An 18,451-nucleotide genomic window follows, 5' to 3' on the forward strand; every position below is an offset into this window, starting at 1 on the left:
TCAGGCGTAATTGCACTTTTTTGTTGTTTGTAAAATGATTGCCAATTTGTATTTTTATAGCCTATTATGTTGGCTATCAGCCTATAATTCTTACACTTTCCCTCAATTTGTGTAACCATATTGCAGTACCTTCAAAGCCACCTACTCTATTATAGCCTAGTGAGCTCTCTCAATAATTGTGACACTATACCTGTTCTTGTGTTTGAAATGACACAAAAAATGTAACAACCTGTTCTACGGTTATGGCATTCACTGACCCACTGCAATACCTATTTTTACCAGTAGAGCTTGCCATTTTCAAACTTTCTGATTTTTCGTGTCAACATTTCATTGACAATATTGGTCCATCTGGTGGTTGTTGGGCTTCTCTTACCCGGACACCGTTTCAATATAATCCACATATTATATTGGTCAGTGTTATCGTCTGCAGTGATATTTTCTATTAGACCTAATGTCTGTGCAGTTTAAGCTATTCTCTGCCTGTTCATTTCCTCTAGCCTACTGGTTGTGCACTATGACATTTTCTTTCAATGAAAATGGTTTGAAAAGGGTTTTTTTTCAATGAATTTAACAGAATCAATGTAACTTAATGTAAGAGTGTACGCATGATAGACCTACAGTGTTACAGAGCAGGCCTAAACATCAGGTAATTAGGTAATTAAATACTTAAGACTGTCTATGATATTGGGTAACCATCCCAATATCCCAACAATATCCCAACAGCTGAACCAAACCATTTAGACTTTAAACTTAATCTCTGATTATAAAATTATTTAGGGTGCCAAAATACTCAAAGAACCATGCACTGTCATAAGGTGGAGAACAAGCGCATGACTCCTCTGTCAACTACAAACAGGAGTGTTCCTTACGCAAGCGCATTCAACATCCCTCACCAAGTTAACTCAGTTCCATCCTATGGTTCCATCCCATCGGTTTCACTGGATCCGAGGAATGAAACTTCCGGTGGTGTGTCATGGCGGCATGGCAGAATATGCTTGAAGTGAAAAAATAACCAACCCCCACTGCCGTCCTTCGCTAGCTGCTATTGGATTTTTAGGTTGAACATTATCAAGAACAGACACAATTTACTTGGGATCAGCACGACCGATTCGCCCTGCCATGGCGGCACACAAGCCCGTGGAATGGGTCCAGGCCATTATAAATAAATTTGATGAGCAGGTAAGATAGGGTTCTGCGCTTGGAAAGAGGTTGCACTGCTATCAATGCATTTGTCAATCGTTTGTTTTTGTAGGGGGAGGAAGGTGTTTCCTATGCCACAAACTTGCACGAGCATCATAGGCAATGTTTACCTGATTTTTCAAAGATGGGCGACGATGAAGAGTAGATAAAACGCTAGCTAGCTATCATACCTAGTTCTGTGCAAGTATGGCTAAAACACGTACACGGCCAGCATTGTTACCCAGTTGTTCTGTTTGTTGCAACATTCGGAGTCAAATGACCCAAGACACAATGTGCTGACTGCCTGAATAATTACATCAATATCTAGCAAGGCAGTTTGCAGCTTATCATATTTGAGAGATCACTGAAGCAAGCTGACAAAATATAAACAAAGAAAATATGGACCGCCTGGGTATGCACTAGCATGCTAGCTCTCTGTTGACATGAAGAAATTGTGGAAATCATACTGCTAGCCATAGCTAGCTTTTAGCTCCTGTCCTGATGTTTGCTAAGCCACATTTTAAAACTAATCACCCCGATTTGTGAAACGGTTACTTTAGCCATTTGAGACAGATCCTTCGACAACAAAGCAAACTTAAAATCTGCACTTGAAGTTAATTAGACAATAGATAGATCTCTAATGTGATGATTATTAGATGCTGCAGTCATTGGTCCGTTGATAGTTTCTCTTACTGCATGTGTATGTGCATGTGTTTAAGGGAAATTAGTAACTCTGTTGGAAAATCGTCTTTCTGCCAGATCGTGTTGGAATGTAACCTGTTATAGGTGTGAACTTTGATGCTAAATGCTTAGCATGCACTCTTGCCTCTGGTTCATTCATAAAGCCAGCCATGGGTGCTGTAGACTAAGGTTTTACAGTTTGCATCTGCAGGGACACATACTCTCAGGAAAGGCCATGACCTGCGAGGTGTACCTTTGTGGTAGATAAACAGTCTGATTTTCTGAATGTTTGGCACGCTGGTGTACCACAATAATGCTTATGGCGTCTTTGAAAACTTTTTGGGTCTTTGCAATGATCAGTGTTACGTACTTTAACGTTAGATGCTGTATGTAAACACATGCTTGGTTGCTTTGAGTACAGTTCACGGGATGTGGAAATTGTCAGATGACATCTTGTCATCGCGTCTCCATAGGATGTGGTTTCGGGAAGATGCGTTTGGCTCTAAGGTTGAGGCAGGGGTGCATAACACATTTCCCCGTTTTGGGTACTAGTCTGCCCTAGACGTTTACTGAAACTCCGAACTTTGTTACGTTTGCTGAGTTCATACACATCCAGAGAATCATAGCTGCATGACTGTGCGTTCACACCAAGACCGTCAAAAGCGTCAAGAGCGCCGGAAATCATTCATTTTCTATGGAGAGTCGGCGTTACCGGCTTCAAAAGCGTTCCGGGCGTGAGCGTGGCTTCATGAGCTTCACGGGCGTCAAAATAAAGTTGAGCCTCAGTTAACTTTATGGTAATGAGCTATGACACGGTTCGGCGTCAACTAATCAAAATGTCAAACTCGCAGGATTGCTGCTTGTGGTTTGTTCAAATGTTTCACGTCATGGCTTTGACGCTTTCAGCGCCGAATGCACCGAACTGGGTTGAGTGTCGGGCTATGAGCTTCACCAGCGACTTTGACGCTTTTGACGGTTTTGGTCTGAACGCACAGTTAGATACAACATCCCAAACCATTCGTTGACATTGCTTGCAGTGGGACTCTAAGTTGAGTCGGCTACATCAGTATCCTAATCGATGTGCAAGTGACATTCTGCTGCCTTTGTCATTTACTAGTCAATTGTGTAAATGTAGTGAACAAAACAGACCTGGGATGATTATAAATTACATATTTTTATTATGCAGGATGTATGCGTAGTCTAGGCCTACTCCATTGAGTCCTAGGCTTGAAAAACCCCTGTGTTCTGGACATTCTGGTGGCAGACTTGCCTTGGTGGTACAGGTGTGTGTGCTGTCATTCATTGTAGTAACTCTTGTAGTTGTAACCTCTGAAAAGGTGACAACAACAGTCCTTTGATTACATTGAAATGTTGAATATGGCAGACTATGGGTTAAGTCCAACCAATTCTCAGGTTCATCTACCTAGGTCCAATGACCATATATGTAGGTTCCATTCTAGCTAATATATCAGCATTTACATGAATGTTGTGCTGAAGTGGACACATCAAAATGCATCAAAGAAAGAACAGGTATGTCAATCCGGAATTGTTTAGATTGTAGTCAACAACTCAGCCTTGTAGTCAACTGGGGTTGTTGTACTGCCATACTGTTTAGTGCTTGTAGCCTGGCATGGCCAAACACACTCTTTTAGTGTCTGAAAGTGTTTAAAAATAAGAATGAACATTTTCCTGGGAAGTAATTTTTCTAACGTACAGCTACTGGTAGGCTGGTGCTGACAAATAAAGAAGAGACTCGTTTATCTTGATCGCCAAAGCAATTGCTTAGACCAGAGATGCACTGCTTAAGCAATTCCCTCTCTCTCACTAATCTTAATCACAGATTCAGTGGTTCTCCTGAGTGAGCTACCTTCTCTTACACAGCCCCCAGACATGAACTCCAAGGTAATGTCCGGAGAACAAGGTCTGGAGAATGTCTTGAGCTGCCCTTTCACACACATAGCTCAGGGCAGGGAAGAGGGAGGCGCCTGGCCAGCTAGAAAGGCTTATGTGATGGAGTGAAGTTAGCAATGAGACAAGACATAACCCAAAAAGTCTTCTGAGGGGGGGAAAATAACTTCCCCCATTATACCATAGTCAAGTATCCTCATTAGCTGATAAACAGTGATACAGCAATAGTCTAAAGCAATAAGCAAAAGTCTCTGTGCTTGTAATTTGCCTGATTATCTCTGCCTCTGCCCATCAGTACAGATTAGAACCTCCCTGACGTTCTCATCAGTTGGTGTTCTCAATTTTCGCGGCAGTATTCTTGAGTTGATTTTGTTGCTTTGCTCCTGCCTTCACTTGACACGATGAATCAATATTTTCGTCCATATGTCTTGCCCCTGTTTTCATTTAAGTTCACCCAGGTAATGAGTGGACAGTGTAGGAAGATGTGGGAAGTTTAATGCCCACACATACAAGTATGGGGAATGTATAATGGATGTATCCGACCTTGTTGATATCTGGACAATGTCTGGGGTTCCTTTCATGAGTGAAGGGAGTAACAGACGCCCTTAGGCATGCTACTCTCCTCACCTGGCTGTTGCTCTGTTTAACTCTTTGGAACTCATACTCGAACTCGGTTTTAGGCCTTGTTTTTGCTGTCCCTTGACTCTTCACATTACATTACATTGTACAGGGAATTAGCTGCAGGGACAGTCCCCTTGAGTCATCCAGGGCTTAGTGTGTTGCCCAGGGATACTTCCTGGGATTGAACTTACAACCTACTGGTGTTCCACTGCAACACCACCAACACCACCACACCCATGATGTATTATGAGAGAAAAGACATGCATATATTTTATAGTACTTCAAAATGGTACAAAGTTCTTTCTTTCCGCCTTCTGAGAAATAAAGAGCATTTGAAAACAGTGTAGCTTCTCTCTATTTAACCAATGCTGAATCTTAGTCGTCTGCCAGTGCCAGCTGCTGTGTCAGTCACTGCTTGATTCTATTAGTTTTATCTTTAAACCATTTAACCTGTTATACATTTTCTGTTTCTTATTTTGGACATAACTTGGTCTAGTCATAACTTTGCTAATTGAAGAGGGGAACTGTAGTCTGAGCCAGATGACAAAACTGACACTACACTGTTTGTGTCCTGGCTGCAGAATACTTGAGTGATGTTTTTGTGTGTGAAGCAACACGTTCATTTCAGGTTGGGCATTACAAGGCCTACTGGCTTCAGTGGCCACAATGTTCGAATGTTTCACAGCTTAACTGCTAAGAAAGACTTATTGTAGTTTGATGAAGGAATAATACGAATTAAGTCACCTCCTTAATGCTGAGCTAGTCTGAGACTGCTTAAGCCTGAAAACTAGCTAATTCTGCTAACTCTTGTGTAATCTGTAGCCTAGCTTTTGGAGCTGTAGTTCGAGGCTTGTGTTTATGTTGTTAAAATATGAGCATGCTCATATGAGTTTGCAGCATTGTACTTGATACACTCTTTTGACCCAGGTGTGTGTGTGTGTGTGTGTGTGCGTGTGTGTGAGAACCTAGCCCTCTCAGCACTGGTGTGTATGGAGAGGAGCACCTTGAGAGACAATGACCTTTGAGCAGTGCATCATCATGGAAACTCAACCCAGCTAGCCTGCAGCAGCGTCCTTCCTCTGTCTGGAGGGTGGCTCTCTCTTCAGGGTGTATCTGGTGTTTTGCCATGCTGCTTATGACAAACTGCACACACACATTGATTAGGGATCACTTTTCACCATAATCAGTCCATTTCTCTGGAAAGCTGATTCCTGTGAGTTGGGTTGAGTTCTGTGTTCTGTGAAGGATCTGATGAGGCATCATTGTGTTGTGAACAGTGATCATACCTGATTGGTCATGTGGATAAAATGTAGGGTTACGAATTACGATGTGTAATGTTACATATATGTATATTATAAGTGTGTGTGTGTGACTTCAGTCGCAATTGTCTGTCATGTACAGTCCTTGGGAATCTAATATGGAATGAAGATGGAACAACAACATGTAATTTGAATTGCTTTTGATGGCTTGCATTCACTTCTGCAGAGCTGCACACAACACATTCATAAAAATCCACATACACACACACACACACACACACACACTATGAACTCATGTAATATCTGGTGGTTGTGTGCACTGTATCAGGCAGCCCTGCCAAAGTGCACATCAGGGAAGAGATTGGTGTGTGACCTTTGAGGAATTTTTAACTGTGCCTGTGAAACAAAGTGCTCACTGTCTCCTCGGCCATCCTGCATTGAAATGGATGTCAACTGGTCTGTGTGTGTGTGTGTGTGTGTGTGTGTGTGTGTGTGTGTGTGTGTGTGTGTGTGTGTGTGTGTGTGTGTGTGTGTGTGTGTGTGTGTGTGTGTGTGTGTGTGTGTGTGTGTGTGTGTGTGTGTGTGTGTGTGTGTGTGTGTGTTGAGTGTGTGTGTGTGTGTTGAGTGTGTGGTTGAGGATGCTCTGGGCTCAGATGCCTGACTCTCCAGTCTTGAGACTTTCATTTCCAGGCACGCGCTTTTCCCCCAGGCCAGGGAGGCAAGAAGGAAGAGGGGAGGAGAGGGGAGGCTTGGGGTGGTTAAACAGTGACGTAGAGTAGAGGTAGGGATGAAGTCACTGCTACTGGGAGAGAGGGGGAAGTGGCTCAGGAGTAAGAGAGAGAGAGAGAGCGCCAGACTGTCCAAAGGGTTAATGATGAGGCAGAGACTGTGGCAGGCAGAGGGGCAAGGAGAAGGGTGGCCACAAAGAGCCTTCAGCAGGGCATGAAGCATTGAGGTGTGGCCAGGCCATTCATGAGTTGAAAATAAATCCTCATATGTGACGACTTTGAAAATTTCTGATGACTTCATGCTCTAAGCCCTGCGGATGAGTGAAGCTGTGGCCAGGGAAGACAGGGGTGGGGGGTGGGAGGGGGGGGCACCTCCTTCAGGCCTCAGAAACACTGCTCTGGCCCCTGAGCTCACTCTGACCCAGGGTGCCTCTCATTTGGCTTTTATACATCCTCCCTTCCTCCTCGGGCCTCGATCCTCACTGATCTACATACAAAATTATGGGGCGGCAACAATGGGATAGTCTATCCAGTTTTAGCTATAGATCAGTGGGAACACCACTTGAGGATCGAGCATCGAGGATCGAAGAGAGATGTTGAGAGGCACCCCCAGACTCGAGTTATGGCTCTGCCAACGGGCCGTCAGCACAGCCACACCTCCAGACCCAGCGCCAGGAGTGAAGGTTCATGATGGAGACTGTAGGAAAGAGAGGAGAAGTGGTGTGAACACACCCGGATGGATGCTGAGAAATGGAGGGAAAGACAGGAAAGTGAATGAGCGTGTTGGTCAGAGAGGTCAATGAAAAAGCCAGAAGGTCAGGAGAAGGGGAGAGTGCTGTGCCACCTGAGGGCTGGGACTGGAAGTGTGAGTTGCTTTCTGGGAGTGTGCTCTTTCTCGAGAATCACTCCGCCTGACACCGAAGCGTCCTCCTCCCCAGTTTCAGGCCTCTAGACTGTGACCGAATACTCCTGAATCTACCATCTGTTTTGTTGGCAGTGTGAATACTTTAAAAGGTCACCCAAGTGCTACTACAGAGCTGACCAACTTTGTTGTGTGGTGGTGCTCTGGCTTCCTGCACACTACTGCACTGCACTGCACTGCGCTGTGTGTCCCTGCTCCTCTCTGGCCTCTTCCATATTGCCTGAGTGAGTTCACTGTTGAAATCTGCGACTACTCATGACGTCACATTTAGAAATGAGCGCCATCAAATAATGTGCAGTTTGTGAACTTGAAGGACCAAGTGTGTGTGTGTGTGTGTGTGTGTGAGAGTGAGTGTGTGTTTTGTACCTTTTGGTTGAATGATGATGCAGGTTCGTGGCTCTGATCCTTTGACTATCCACAGGCACTGAGGTCTACTGACGGTCCTTCCTCTTGCTCCCCTCCTTCCTCTAACTGGTCTATGATTTAGGAGCCTCTGGCTACTTAAAGCCGGTAGGCTGTCATATTCATTGGCCAGGTGGGGCAAATGCTATTGCTCCTAATACTGTACTTGCTAGTGCTCAGGACTCACTGAGCTACTCAAGTCCCATTGCAGTATGGGGCGCAGACATGAACAGGGGTGAAATAGTAGGAGCCGCAGTTGGGAAATAATGATGGGCCTTTGGCTACTGTGCTTAATGCTGAATAAGCCCTAACACTGGGCTTTAAGGAGCCACTTATGAAATGTCTTCTAATGTGTACGGCTCCCAGTGTATTTTGTGCAAGTAAACAAGTAAATATGTTTTATTTATTTTTTTTGCATTTTGTTTTTGGTTATCTGGGAGGTGGGTAATTTAATCTAGTCTAATTTTGTATTTTGTCTCATTTTACAGCTTCCGATCAAAACAGGACAACAGAGCACCCATTCCAAAGTCAACACAGAGCACAACAAGGAATGCCTTATCAACATCTCCAAGTACAAGTTCACCCTTGTCATCAGTGGCCTAACTAACATATTAAAAAATGTGAACAATATGGTAAGTGTGGATTCAGTTGTAAATTGTTACAGCTGGTTTGTGTGTTGGTGTGACAGGGGTTTATTGGCTTGGCTTCTGATATAATATGAACCATAACAAATAATCTCTTGGTTATCTGCTGTAAAGTTTTCCCAGTTTTCATGTATCAGTTATTAGCAGAAGATCAGATGTTTGTGAAGGGAAAATGACTCCGGGTGTGATACTTCTCTGTGTTCCTGGAAGAGTGTGGGAAAGGTGCTCCATGGAAACAGGTTTATGACATGACAAGTGTAGTCACTCCTTGATCTTCACAAAGAGTCCCTCTGTTATACATGTTATCATTGGTTTGGTTTTGTGGTGAGGTGTCTTCCAACGAATATTGTTTTTCTGTTCTTGTATCTTTCGCTGTGCTAATGCAGAGTTCTCTGAGTAGAGCTCTAGTATAGAGGATAACATTTAGCCCCACTGGACAAGGCTTCCCTTTCAGTGCAAACAGTGAAGAAGACTGCCTACGTTACGTAGCACACCACTCTTTTTTTTTTTAAAGTATATTTTTTGGGGCTTTTATGGCTTTAATGATAGGATAGTGAAGAGAGATAGGAAGTGAATGAGAGAGAGCGTTGGGGTGGGATCCGGAAAGGACCACGGGGCGGGAATCGAACCTGGGTCGCCCGGCGTGCGGTGCAGGTGCCCCAGCCAGTCGCGCCACTGCTGGGGCCACGTAGCGCACTACTCTTGTTATACTGAAAACAACAATAATGATAGTGATGAAGTATACAACGTACTTATGAAGTGCCATTCTCTGGTACAAGTTTCTCTTACACGATATTCTTTTTGGTGATCCAAGAGAACAAGAGGACATTTTGGCTGACAATTACAAAGCACTCTCATCTTTTATAAATTCACCTTTGGTTGTTAGTTCACATTAACACCTATTATGAAGATATGACTGATGTAGCTAGTATCCCACTGTAGGCCGACCAGTGAAGCCTCCTGAATTTGACTAATATTTTAGGGGTGCTGAGAAGAGGTGGTACTGTATGTTGTAGAAGGACAACAGCAATGGTCTGCGCAGCGAGAACCAAAGCACTAAACAAGCTCCGCTCCACGAGTGCAGTGAGGGTCCTCTGGTAGTGCCTGGGTCTGTGCTCTGGGGGATATCTCTGTGTAATGGTCCTCTGGGCCACATAAAACTCCCCTAGCGGTGACGTAACACTTCTCCTCCTCTCTGCAGCGGATCTTTGGAGAAACGGCGGAGAAGAACCTTTACCTCTCCCAGCTCATCATCCTGGACACGCTGGAGAAGTGCCTGGCAGGGGTGAGTGGAACCATCTCAGCCCGTCTCTCCCACTAGAGCTCCTGCTGCTCCATCTGGGAACCCTGAGCACGGTCTCGTCTATCAGCCTGTCTGACAGCAGCTTAAAAGTGACTGCGTGGTTTTGGGAGGGACGTTCTACAAATCAGACCTGCAGACTACATGCAGAAATATATTAAGTCAAGGAAACCGTTGGTGTTGGGATAGACAAGGTTGGGAATGAGGTTATCCTTATCCAGGAAAGCTCTTCTCTGTCCTGCGTCCACTTATAAAAAGGCGGAGAGAGAGAGACAGAGAGGGAGAAGCAGTAGATGTTCCTTGGGGCTCCCGGTGGAGAGGTTTCTTGTTCTGTGTGGGCAGTGCTCATTCACAGAACTCTGGTAATGCACTTAAAGCTCCTCGCTGCTCTCCCCAAAGGCCAGGCCTCCAGCCCTGCTGTCCCCACCCCCTCCAGCAAGAAGTCTTCGGCTCTCGGCTGCCCACTTGCTGAAGATTACATTTGCAGGTGTTTCCTCGACTTGACTTAGCATTTTCACAGTCTCCACTGGGATTGGCTGGAGTTTCCTGTATAGATTATTCACTAATGTAAGCTGTCAGATGGGAGCCAGCTGCAGCTCCCACCTCCAAGCCCAGTCCCCATCCCTTACGCCCCCCCCCCCCACCCCAGATGCCTCTCCCTCCAAGCCCTCCCCCCTTTTCTGAATTCATTTTCATTTGTCTCTTTTGGGGAACCCAGTGCATGTATTTTTTTTTTTTTTTTTAACTCTGAACAGAACTCACTGCCCAAGTTGTTTGAACCTCGGTGTCAGATCCTGATGCGTCAGTTTAATTTACAGAGAGTATCAGTGTGATGGGCTTTTTCAGCTAAGCTGGCTTTTCCAATGGATTTCAATTTGTGGATACGATATTGTTATCCTATATTAAGAGCATGTTGAGTTTTGTTCAGTGTAATATAAAGCACGAGGAATGCACATGAGCAGTTTTTAAATCCAATGAGGATTTTCTGGGGAGTGAGATATTCTGAACATTCTTGTGAGCGTGAGTGATTCTGCCAGAGTTGATGACCCAATGAGTTGCATGGAGGCCAGTCTCTCCTTGAGCAGCGCCTTTTCCTGTGCTCCTCTGAGTTCATAGAATTGGGACCAGACGCTTGTCCAAGCCGAGTAGCCCTAATGTGCACAATGCAGCTTTCTTCTTCAAATCCCAATCATAAAGGCAGACAATGCGAGGGTTAAACTGCCATTTGATGTGACGGGAGAGTTGTCCGGTAGTTTCCAGAATGGGTTGCTGGGTTTGATTGCCTTGTCCCTGGTGGGGTATCCTTCTGTTGCGCAACTTGAGAGGGCCACTTAACCTTGAATGGCTGCAGTGTGCATGTAACCGTAGAGAGCAGTCACATATTAAGTTCATCTCATGGCAGGTCATGTAAGCATTAGATCCTATTGTTTTCTGTTCTATCAGTAGTAACATTCTGGCCAACAGGATTTGCAGCCAAAAAAACACCAGTGGGGGTTTGTTGAAATTGATTCTTGGCTTTTCATGAATTTCCTAGTGTGTTTCAGGGCCGTCAGGTTAAAACAGGATAACGGATGTATTGTTATTCCGTAAGTAACCTATTTGGAAAGTTAAAATGGGCACACCGGTAGAACAGCAACAATGTAATAAATATGTGAAATGTTATGCAATAACAGTAGTGGTAGTGATTACTGAAATAAACTGTTAACTCTCCTGCTACAGGAACTCAATTCAAGGAGGTTCTTGAGGGAACCCAAAAAGGGGGCCTACTGATTGGCTTTCCACTGTGGGGAATGACTCACTCTTGAGCCTTTTTGTGGTTTGCTGTCCAACAGTGTGATGGGAACCAGGCTGTTAAATATGACCATTTCACTTCTCACGACCTCCTGACCCCGGAGTGTCACAGGAGCGACTAACCTGGATGCACAGCTGTCATTCACATCTTTAAGTGTTTCCATAAAGATACTTCTCAGTTGGCCATGCATTATACAGTACAGTAGGACTCGTTCGTTTGTCCATAAATCAACAGTAAGATTGGCCGAGGGATTCGCCCACTACATCCCTTCTCCCCCTCTTCCCCATGCAAATGATCATGTTTCAGTTTGTCGTGTCCGAGGCCGTCGGTAGCTGGGGCTTTGGGTGATAGCGTCAGTCATCTCGCTCGTGACTCCTCTTTGACCTTTCCCTTTCTATTCCGGTTCCTACTGTACACAATAGCACAATGTGGACTCTGGCATGTGCTCTTATCCTTCCATCTGAGATCACCTGCTCAAATAACAGCTGGCTCCGGAGCGGAGCGGCTCCCCGTGTCCTTGGATGTGGCGGAGGAAGTGCGGTGGATCCATGGGAGATGAGGCTCAGATGGCCTCCACGGTTTGCTGCTGTTCTGGCAGTGATCTCCTTCTCGGAGAAAAGGATGTCCCTTTTCTCTCTCCTTTTTTTGCCTTTCTCTTAAAAGTCCTCCAAGTGATGTTGGTATTTTGTCTAGATTTGGCCAGAGTGAGACATGTTATTGCATTTAGAATGAAAACAATCTTCATCCATACCAGCATTTTCAGCTACGTTTAAAAAATGAAGTGCATCCATGCTAACTTCACCACCATTAAGCTGATGGTCACAGAGAGCTGGAATGTCTCCAAGATATTTGTTTGGTCATCTATTCCTGTGAGGGCTGGATACTGGATGCAAACTATTGTAAGAATGAACCACCTTGTGGAAGTGAGTTTAGATTTGTGCAAGATATGGGTGTGAGCCTGGAGCCAATGGGTTCTACTGGTGGGTTGAACTGAAGCACATCTCAGTCTTGTGTAGAACCACCAGAGGACTCTCTGTTCTCTCAAGGAACACATTAGAGAGAGTGTATGGGAACTCCATAAGTCAGGGGTCAAGGCCATAGGATGCCCTGACCACGTCATGAGTTTTACTGAAGCATCTCTTTGACGTCTCTCACTGTCTCACTGTGTCTCCTCTGCAGCAACCCAAGGACTGCCTGCGTCTGGATGAGGCCATGCTGGTGAAACAGCTGCTGCCCGAGATCTGCCACTTCATCCACACGTACCGCGAGGGCCACCAGTACGCCGCCGACCTGCGCGCCTCCGCCTCCGGAGTCCTCTTCTCCCTCAGCTGCAACAACTTCAACGCCGTCTTCAGCCGCATCTCAACCAGGTAGAGAAGCCGCGCTCCAGCCGCGCTCCAGCCGCGCTCCAGCCGCGCTCCAGCCGCGCTCCAGCCGCGCTCCAGCCGCGCTCCAGCCGCGCTCCAGCCGGCCTCTCCCTCCCACCTTCAGGGTCTGTCCTCAGCCCTCGCTCTCCCTCAGACTGGGGACATTCCTGGAGCTAGCGCTCTCCGCTACTCGCCCAGCGCCCCTCCGCTGACCCAGACAGCTCATGGGTCTGTTGTGGTTTCCTGTCCCTGCTACAGTGCCATACACAGGAGGATATGAAAGTCTGCTTCATAACCCTACCAGAGCTGCTTTCGTATTGCATAGAACACTCACGTTTCATAAGAAGTAACAGAAGTTAGATGTAAGAATTCCAATCTTTTATCTGTCCACAAGCTCTGACCACCATGCAGCTGCTTCTGGAGGGTTTATGTGCGTGTGTTCATGGGGAGGTTAGCTGTTTGGAGCATGGCAGTTTAACTCTACTGCTTCACTGGTAAATGCTGCTAGTTTGTAGAGAGGAACGTGAAGGATGATCTGAATGAAGACATCCACCTACAGTATATTGAAATGTTTTTTCTAAATTCAGAATCCATAATTGCCCTGCAACCCTCTGCTTCCTACCCTAGAATGCAGGAACTTACTGTATGCTCAGAAGACACTGTGGATGTCCATGACATCGAACTCATTCAGTACATCAATGTGGACTGTGCCAAGTTAAAAAGACTGCTACAAGGTGAGCATGGGACGCTTCTTCGCTCTCTACGCTAGCAAGACTTTGCACTGGCTTTCTTGCAGTTTTCTGAATCTGTTTTATGTGTCATGTTTGGATCATGTTATCAATAATATTACAAAGCCCTACTATGACCGATATCTACACACATATAAGATCAATCAAATATGGTCAAATGTCACCCACCTAGTGCAATTACTGGGGAGACTCCTGTTTTATTTGTATAAGTAGATATTTTTGTGTGGTAACTATATGACTTAATAGTGATATTTTGGTGTTTACCTTTTCCAGAGACTGTATTCAAATTCAAGACTTTGACGAAGAAACCGGCCCAGCTTTCTGTTATCAACAGTTTAGAGAAGGTGAGTAGAAGGCAGTCCACTCTCAGGGCTCCACTGGACATGATTGGGCCCTTGTGCTCTATTCTGCCTCCCAGTGGTACAGTACTGTAGTTCACCCACAGCTTTCAAGAGGCTTCGTTTGTGGTGAAATATTTTTAGATTTCCGTCAATTAGCATTATTGGCTTTATTGTCATTATTTTCACATTTTTGGCTTTGGTTGAAGGAAAAAGTCTGTGCACAAATGTTTTACTATTGCTGCGGAATAATTAGTAAATAATTGAAAAAAAGAATTACACTGTCATAAAGTAACATAAAAACTGGTAATGAAACTATTGTTTGTCTTGTGTGTGCAGGCGTTCTGGAACTGGGTGGATTATTACCCAGATGAGTTCACCATGCTGTACCAGCGGCCACAGACAGACATGGCAGGTCAGTACACATTTCCTTTCACTTCTCATTGTGGACAGTCGGGAACAGGGAATATGTCATACTACTCCAGTATGTTGTCATACTCTCTGGAGCTGAGATGAAACTTTGCCTCCAAATTTGCACATGATAATAAGGACCTGTGTGTGTGTGTTTGTGTGTATGTGTGTGTTCATGTGTCTCAGACTGTGCAGAGAAGCTGTTTGACCTGGTGGACAGTTTTGCGGAGAGTGCCAAGCGTAAGGCCGCTGTGTGGCCGCTGCAGATCATCCTGCTCATCCTCTGTCCAGAGATCATCCAGAGCATCACCAAAGAGGCCGTGGACGACAGCAAGGCCAACAAGGTAAGGATTAGGCTGTCTGCAGGCTCACTGCTCGTGGGATTACATATTAGGAATAAATGATGATTTTTTATGATGTATGATTCTAAGTATAAGTATTATAAATTTCAAGATTCATAGACTCATAGGCTTCGTGTATTTGTTTGTGTTTGATGTCTGAATATTACTCTTATGTAGTTTGTAGCACTGGTAACATTAGGAACCCAGCAGCTTTTTCAACTTTTTCTTTGTCATTGCAGAAGCTGTTCCTGGATAACTTGCGTAAGGCCTTGACTGGCCATGGTACCAGTAAACAGCTGACCGAGAGTGCAGCCATTGCCTGCGTGAAGCTCTGCAAGGCTTCCACCTACATCAACTGGGAGGACAATTCTGTCATCTTCCTCCTGGTTCAGTCCATAGTCATGGACCTCAAGGTTTGTGGACATGAGCCACACATCCTCCAACAGAATGAAAGTGTAATGGACGTGGGTACACACTGGTAATGTGGGTTGGCTCAGTTCTGCACATGATGTACAGTGGTCAGCTGTACCAAAGATCCTTCATTACTGGCAAGATAGAGCAACGTAATGCATCTCTATGGAAGCAAAATTCGAACAGTTCCTGTCTGCTTAAAGACGTGTGTCGCAAAGACGTCATAGTGGGATATCGATCGGCAAGCTGTTCAGTTCAAATCTAACGTCACTTTCTAGGTCTGCTTAAAGGGGGATTTCGGCCCCCTCCCCTTTGCGAAAACAGAACGCTGAAATGTTCGAACGTTTGCGCCTCTCGCTCCGCTTTAACCCTCTATGGCTGTACCCAGAGGCTGGAATCCTCAGTTTAGATGGAATGAGTTTGAATGGTGCATAACTGTTGCTCTACCTGAACTTTGAGAATATGTAGAGACTCACAGCTAGTGTTGGGACAATACACACTAGATTCCACACATTTTAAGTGATCACATTTCATGTTGGGTGAGGTAACTTATGCAGGACACACACACACACACACTGAAAGACAAATACAGTTTGAGCCCAAAATGGAGGGACCGCGGCCAACATCTCTGGGTGTTGTTCTAATGGTTCTTCTCTTTCCCTCGCAGGCCTTACTCTTTAACCCAGCCAAGCCCTTCTCGCGGGGGACAGGCAGTCAGAGTGCAGATGTGGACCTCATGATTGACTGCTTTGTCTCCTGCTTCCGCATCAACCCCCATAACAACCAGCACTTCAAGGTCTGGCCCTGTCTGCAGATCTAGTAGATTTAATGCGCTTCTGTTTTTCCTGGTAACATCGCTGTGTGAACCTTGTGCAAACACAAACAGTACTGTCTGTTCTACACTACTCTGGTTAGTTGGTAGTACAACATCGATCATGTTAAACTTCACATTTAGTTATTTGGTTAACACTGAAGAGGTAGTGTTCATTTTTCAAATCTCAGGAATTTACAGCAGAAGTTGTGAAAAATAAAGTAAAAATAGTCGTAGTTGGATTATGTTGTTGTTGATGTTGTTCTTAGTTCATCCAATATAAGCTTTTCATGAATCTGTGGTGATGAAATTCCGTCCAATAACACAGCAGCAGATAGCCACCATATTTGCCATGCCCATGTTAATGGTCTGCTCTGAGTGTTCTGGTGCAGAATTGTCATAGGATGACCTCACCTCTGCCCTCTGACCCCTCAGGTCTGCCTAGCCTCCTCCTCCCCTCAGACCTTCCACTTTGTCCTGGTCAACTCTCTGCACAGAATCATCACCAATGTGAGTATGAGGCTCCATACATTACAGAAACAGACTCCATCTTAACTGTGCTAAGCATAGTATCACTATCCATCCAAAATTGGTGTCCTCAAAGGTTTGATTTTTCCTCATGTTGTTAATTAAGGCATTAAGATCAATTTCCAACAGACGATTTTTTTCTTTTTAGTCACTTTAGCATGTGTATGTAAATGAATGACCACAACTGTAGATGTCACACTCCTTTTGACCACCTAAACTGCACTAATCATAGTATCACTGTCCACCCATACATTGTCTAGATCTGTTGATGAATGAGTGATGGTTTGTCCCAGTACAGATATTACACTCCTGTTGACTTAAATGGCATTTTTAATAGGCTGCACTGGCTTCGTAGCAGAGAATGTGTCTAGGCCAACAGCATTTCATACACTTCAGCTTTATAGTCATACTGATTATAAAGCTGAAGTGTATGAAATACTGATTGTTTTTAAGATTTAGGGCAAATGCATTGCATCCATCAGGCTACCCAGTGAATCTATGATTGGTGATGTTTGGTTCCAAGTGTTGCTTCTGTATGTCCAGATTGAGTACATGTGCTTGTGTCCGTCTCCCTGTGGTCTAGTCTCATCTGGACTGGTGGCCTAAGATTGACGCCGTGTACTTCTACTCGGGGGAGCTGCGCGCCATGTTTGCAGAGACGCTGGCCCGAGTAATGCAGGGGGCCAGTGCACATGCTCCCTTACGCATGACAACGGTGAGACACACACACACACACACACATACACACACACACACACACCACCCTGCATTTATACATCTGCTCCCAGAATGCCAGGCACACTGATTTTAAAGGGGTCCACATGGACCCCCCCCCACACACACACACCTTCCAGAGAAATCCACAAATTTCTACGTGCATGTCTCTAGGCTTAAAGTTTTGTAGTGTCTTTAAATTGTTCAATACACGAGTTCACAGATATGTGATGGAGCAAGACTGGTATCGTTGGGTTGTGTCAGAGAGTCAGTTTTTGTGTGAGGGTGTGAAGTTGACTGGTGATGTCCTTGGTTTGTCTATGCAGAGCCAAACTTTCAAAGAGAAGATGACTACAAGCCTTAAGTTCAAAGACAAGTCCACAGACCTGGACTCCCGCTGTCTGCTGCTGGCCCTGGTCAAGCTTATCCACGCTGACCCCAAACTCATGCTGCACGTGAGAGGAACACACACACACACCCTTCAAATCCTCCAAGCAAGTAATGTATGTGTGTGTGTGTGTGTGTGTGGTTATGTCTAATGGCTGTTTGCCCACAGAACCCAGGGAAGCACGGCCAGGAGATCCAGAGCAGCACGGCGGAGCTCATCATTGGGCTGGTGCAGCTGGTGCCCTACACCAACTCCGCCGAGATCTCCCCAGAGGCCATGGAGGTCTGACCACCGTCTCCTCTCACGGCACATGCTTATTCCAACATAGTCTCTCAACTGCTGTCCACCTCCACCTCCACCTCCACCTCATACTTGTTCTTTTAAACTGCATTCTTCTCCTTCACTGTCAGACCCAACAGTGCTTTATTGACCAGGGTTTTTTTAAATGACTTCTTAATTACGGTCTTCTTTTTCAGGCGTTGTTAGTGTTGCACCAGCCTGAAACCATTGACTTGTGGAACCCCGACGCCCCCATTGAGGCATTCTGGGACATCAGGTGTGTCATAGGAAGTAGAGCCTCAAGTTTCACCTTTTCACTTGACCACACATCAACTGTTTAATTCCATCAGAGGTTATGATATAAGCATTAATGTTACAGGAATTGACAGTTTATGAATAGCAGATGCTAAACTAATATGTATTAGTCCATGAGTGAAGGATTGCAGACTGATTGTTGTGCCATAGATGTGGACATCTGAGTTTTGTTTTTATTTAACGTTTGTATGTGCTCTCTGTGTTGATTGCAGCTCCCAGATTCTCTGCTTCATCTGTAAGAAGCTTATCGGTCATCAAATGATCAACAGCACAGAGATCCTGAAATGGCTACGGGAGATTCTCATCTGCAGGAACAAGTTTCTCCTGAGGAACAAGGTGAGGAACACAGAATAAAACGAAAAG

General features: G+C 45.1%; 1 protein-coding gene across 2 annotated transcripts in view; it reads left to right on the top strand.

Moving 5' to 3' along the window:
• The first annotated feature begins 971 nt into the window (after window positions 1-971).
• The window catches only part of nf1a (neurofibromin 1a), an 88,177-nt gene continuing 70,697 nt past the window's right edge, over window positions 972-18,451 (top strand). For both annotated transcript variants that reach the window (XM_062552168.1, XM_062552169.1), the window contains exons 1-16: window positions 972-1,179; window positions 8,189-8,332; window positions 9,546-9,629; window positions 12,616-12,806; window positions 13,431-13,537; window positions 13,826-13,896; window positions 14,230-14,305; window positions 14,488-14,645; window positions 14,882-15,055; window positions 15,721-15,849; window positions 16,300-16,374; window positions 16,976-17,107; window positions 17,433-17,561; window positions 17,663-17,776; window positions 17,971-18,050; window positions 18,301-18,424. In XM_062552168.1, coding sequence (XP_062408152.1) covers window positions 1,120-1,179; window positions 8,189-8,332; window positions 9,546-9,629; window positions 12,616-12,806; window positions 13,431-13,537; window positions 13,826-13,896; window positions 14,230-14,305; window positions 14,488-14,645; window positions 14,882-15,055; window positions 15,721-15,849; window positions 16,300-16,374; window positions 16,976-17,107; window positions 17,433-17,561; window positions 17,663-17,776; window positions 17,971-18,050; window positions 18,301-18,424 — 1,848 coding nt within the window. In that variant the 5' untranslated portion in view covers window positions 972-1,119. The remainder of the gene's footprint in view (window positions 1,180-8,188; window positions 8,333-9,545; window positions 9,630-12,615; window positions 12,807-13,430; window positions 13,538-13,825; window positions 13,897-14,229; window positions 14,306-14,487; window positions 14,646-14,881; window positions 15,056-15,720; window positions 15,850-16,299; window positions 16,375-16,975; window positions 17,108-17,432; window positions 17,562-17,662; window positions 17,777-17,970; window positions 18,051-18,300; window positions 18,425-18,451) is intronic.

The sequence above is a fragment of the Sardina pilchardus genome, chromosome 13 (assembly GCF_963854185.1).
Source record: "Sardina pilchardus chromosome 13, fSarPil1.1, whole genome shotgun sequence".
Lineage (NCBI taxonomy): Eukaryota > Metazoa > Chordata > Actinopteri > Clupeiformes > Clupeidae > Sardina > Sardina pilchardus.